Below are 4504 nucleotides of genomic sequence, written 5' to 3'. Positions count from 1 at the left end.
TATGTGTGTGTGTGTGTGTGTATATATATATATATATACACAAATATATATATACACATATGTGTGTACATATATATTTGTGTGTGTGTATATATATATATATATTTATACACATGTACATACACACATACATGCATACATACATACACACAACTTCAAAATAACATAAATTCTCAACCTGTACTGAAAACAGTTTCTGCGTCTCAGCGCCACCAGCTGGTGAGAGGTGGTGACGTCAATTTGAACCCCGCCCACTGGAACCGGTACTGAAAGCATAATGGAAACACAACCTGTACCGTACCGAGTAGAGTAGAGCCGTGCTGTACCGGTACTACAGGTACTAATGGAAAAGGGGCAATAGACACACACATATATATAAATATATTATATATATGTTTACACATAGGGCTGGGCCATATTATATTGTTCACAATAATACTGGTAAAAACAAACTTGCCTGGGAAAATAAATAATATGATGCTATGCTAATTTCATGATATAAGTACGTCAGTGTTTCCTCTACTATTATACAAGATGGGCTCCCCGCCTCGTTAAGAGAACCGAGCTCATCAAACTACCAAACCGAACTGCGCACCCCCACCGGTACTGGCGTAATGCTAAGCTAACTGCACACAATACAATATAGCTAAAAAGCTAACGGCATGGCTCATGCTGCCTCTTCCCTCACGCTGACTCGTGTTCGTGCTGCTGTTCGGCGTATTGTTGTGCTACTAGTGCTTAGTGTGTTCTTAGTTTAGCATATTTCTTAGTTCACGTCTTGGATCTTATTATTGTTTTCTTTTACAATTTATACTTTTGTTGGATGTAACTGGGACCTTGAGTACACAGTTTTGTTCCACCACATGTACCACATGTGGTACGTATGACAATAAAGAAGCTTTGACACGCCTGATCACACAGCTGCTCCAGCAGGGAGCTGACGTGAGATATTGTTACCGGCACTCTGGATCACTTTAGGGTTTTCTTTGTCCTCCCTTCTTCGTCAGCTGGATAAAGATGACATGGTTTACATGGAGGCCTACGACAAGCTGCTGGAGTCGTGGCTTACACTCGTGCAGGACGAAGAGCACTTTCCCCGCGGCTGCTTCGTGCAGCCAGCGATCCAGGTGTTCAACTCGTACATCCAGTGTCACCTGGCTGCTCCTGATGGTACTCGCAATCTGGTGAGACTTTCTCTTTACAAGCCGTTTCTCATTATTATGGACTGGTCCTCATTTCTGTTCCATCTCGTTTTTGGATTTTATAAAATCGTGAACCACTCTCACTAATTCATCAGTCGGTGAACGGCATTTCCTCTCACGATGAAGAGGAGATCAACGAGCTGCAGGAGGATGACCGAGAACTGTTCTCAGACCAGCTGTCAAGTATTGGCATGCTGGGACGTGTGGCTGCAGATCACTGTATCCCACTACTCACAAGGTAAACTCTCTTAAATGATTTAAAACAGACGGGCCTTTTGGTTATTGAGGCCATCACAATGTAAGGCTGCACTTTTACTGCTACAACAAGAACTACAGTCACAAACTACCGTTAAACACATTCATCGTATGATCCTTTTTAGGTGTACTGGTGTGTGACTTCAGAATAAGTTTTTGTTTACTAGATGTTTTTCTGTTGGCCTCACTGTGCAGCCTGCTGGAGGACCGGGTCAACAGACTGCACGGCCAACTCCAGAGAACCCAGCAGCACCTCATGGCCTCATCTGATCTGAGATCAGCAGACCACAAAGTCCTAGATGACCTGTATGAAGACATCCACTGGCTTATACTGGTCTCAGGTCAGCAGCTGCGCTGAAGATTTTTATTTTTTTCTTATTTAAAGTTCAAGTATCTTTATTGTCCTTCACATCACATGTGGTATGTGAGGTGGAATGAAATTATGCACACAGGGTCCCAGTTGCACCCGACAATAGCAGAAAACAGTATAAAAAGAAACGTGTACATGGATCTAAGATATACACTAAACACTAATAATGTAAAATAATATGGTGTGTTAAACAGCAGCCTGAACATGAGTCTGTAGTGAGCACATGGGTGTGAATGAGATCAGCAGCATGAGATCAGCAGCACAGATAAGTCGCATATCACCATTGAACGTGGCATTGCAGTGATTTTCTCGTTGTACCACAAAGGGCTTCTGTAAAAAGTGCACGTAGTTCAACTGCAGTGTTTTTCAAACGTTTTTCTGTTGAATCCTCAGGAACTTTTAGATCAAACAAAAATATGTTCATTCCCAACTTTTACCAGTTTTCCTGAAGAAAAAACCTCTAAAACCAGTTTTGAGATTAATTTCTCTTCAGTTTCAGGTTAGCGGTCGATTCAAGCTTCACGTTAAAGGGCTTACCAAGGACTCGTGTTAGAGGCCGCTACAGTAGAAATGTTTTTATTGTGCTCTCAAATGACTTTTCATTAAACTTTACTGACTTCATATGTAACAGCCAGTGGTGTGAGTGGGAGAAATATTAACTGCGTCGTTAAAGCTCTTCACCAGAGGCTTTCTCACCATTAACGAACCTCTATAGACGGGTGGTGCCCTTTCTCAAATCAAACACCTCTAAAAGGGTTTTTAAAGGTTCATATAAAGTCAGCTGGAACTGTTTGGATGCTATTTAAAAATATATATTTCAATCCTATTTAAATAAAGTGGGAAAATTATTGAGCTGCTATTTAAAAATATTTAGTGGCTCCTGATCTATATTTTTAAGTAGTAAAACCATAAAAATACTTTTTTCAATATTTGATTTTTGTTACAGTTCTATAAAATGTTAAAATAACAATAAGTTTTCATTTTTAGAGCTTGATGACTCGTTTGGTGTCTAAAATGGATGTTTCTGACTTGATCCCTAGAATCTAATGAGGTGTCTCTTGTAAACGAGTCGTTGCGGCTCACTGAGACTAACCTGTGTAAATAAAGGTTGAATGAAGGCAGTGAGAGTGGGCCACGTAAACATGGACAAGTTAAAAAGTGTGAAGATGATGATTATAAATAAACATACTACTACTGTACTACTGCGATTATTATCTTGCTTGACTAAAAACTGTAGTAGAAACAGATGAAGTCGATCTGCTTCAAAAAGCCACATGGCGTGTCTGCTCCCTCTGCAGGGTATCTGCTAGCAGACGATGCTCAGGGTGAAACCCCCCTGATCCCCACCGAGGTCATGGAGTTCTCCATTAAACACTCGACAGAAGTTGACATCAACGTCACACTACAGATCCTGGGCTCGCCGGGGGAAAAGGCCTCGTCCATACCAGGCTGCAACCGCACTGACTCCGTCATCAGGTACTGACTCTGTTGGATCACAGACTGATTTCAAAGCCTGCGTGGCCTTTTGTTTAAAGTGAGTTGTGAATTCATTTTGACAGGAAAGGATTATTTGATATGACTAAAACAATATGTTCGTCTGTCGCTAGTGTCTTCTGTGACAGATGAAGCAGCTTAGAGACTGGAGAACTGTTGAACTGTTTGGTAACGTTTTACACGTGAATTTGTTTCATGCATTATTTCATTTAGACCAGAGGATTTGCTTAAAGAAGAAACAAAATATGTGACAGTTTCAAGGACAAATAAAATGGATACTTCTGAACTGAAGAATAAGCCACAGAAGAAACTTTAAATATGAACTATGTGTCTTATATGTGTCTGTATGAAACAAGACGGGGCAGCCTGGGAGGCTGCATGTGAGAAATGTTTGTAATAGATCTTTTGGTGCTCAGCTTCTCTTTGTAAGATAAAAAATATGACGTTTTTCTAAATCTTTGTGTAAATATGGCAGTTTTGAACAACTAGATAGCTATGTTCATGGCAGCTTTGTGTGTACCGTAATTGACGGGCTTTCGAACGCACCTGTCTCTGAGCCGCTCTTATTAAATATAAGGTGAATCATTTATAATTATTCATAAATAAGACGCTCCAGTTATTTAGCCGCAGCCGTCCACCGTTCATCGTCAGGATCTGTGCCCCCAGTCTGCTCCGACGTAACGTGCATCTTTCTTGTAGTGCAAGAATCAGTGAGCAGATGGAGGTTCACAGAATATATCTTGATTTCCACACACTCAGACTGCAAGATCATCATGAAGCTGCGCTGTCTGAGTCATGGTTACACCTTCAAAATGAACACAACAACCATCTAAGCATAATGGGATGGGATGAACGTAGCTGGGATTAACCTGTCTCAATAAAGGTTGAAAAAAGCATCACTGGACAGAACAGTTCCAAACTCCTGCGTAACTGAAATCATTTCAAAATGATTTACCGTAAAACCCAGTCTTATCTAGGTCATGTGACCGGAAGTCAAATCGTACCAGTAGAATGTGGTAAAGACTCATTAAATTAGTACCATTGATTGTTATTGGTAAATACTGTCTGTTTCACCCTATAAATCACAGTTTGTTGCATAATTTACATGCCCTGCCCCCCCACTCGAAAACTGTCGGTATAAAACTGTTGGTTTAAACAGCGCGTGGCTGTCTCTGTGTCCCCC

At 40.8% G+C, this 4504-nt stretch overlaps 1 protein-coding gene across 1 annotated transcript in view; it reads left to right on the top strand.

Moving 5' to 3' along the window:
• The window catches only part of xpo4 (exportin 4), a 26449-nt gene extending 23139 nt beyond the window's left edge, over window positions 1-3310 (top strand). The window contains exons 11-14 of the mRNA XM_037686731.1: window positions 1008-1184; window positions 1298-1440; window positions 1653-1798; window positions 3126-3310. Of these exons, the coding sequence (XP_037542659.1) occupies window positions 1008-1184; window positions 1298-1440; window positions 1653-1798; window positions 3126-3310 (651 nt within the window). The remainder of the gene's footprint in view (window positions 1-1007; window positions 1185-1297; window positions 1441-1652; window positions 1799-3125) is intronic.
• The last annotated feature ends 1194 nt before the right edge of the window (window positions 3311-4504 follow it).

The sequence above is a fragment of the Nematolebias whitei genome, chromosome 13 (genome assembly GCF_014905685.2).
Source record: "Nematolebias whitei isolate Nwh7 chromosome 13, NemWhi1, whole genome shotgun sequence".
Classification (NCBI taxonomy): Eukaryota; Metazoa; Chordata; class Actinopteri; order Cyprinodontiformes; family Rivulidae; genus Nematolebias; species Nematolebias whitei.
The sequence above is the reverse complement of the archived record's forward strand: the minus strand, read 5'-3'. Positions and strand labels throughout refer to the sequence as shown.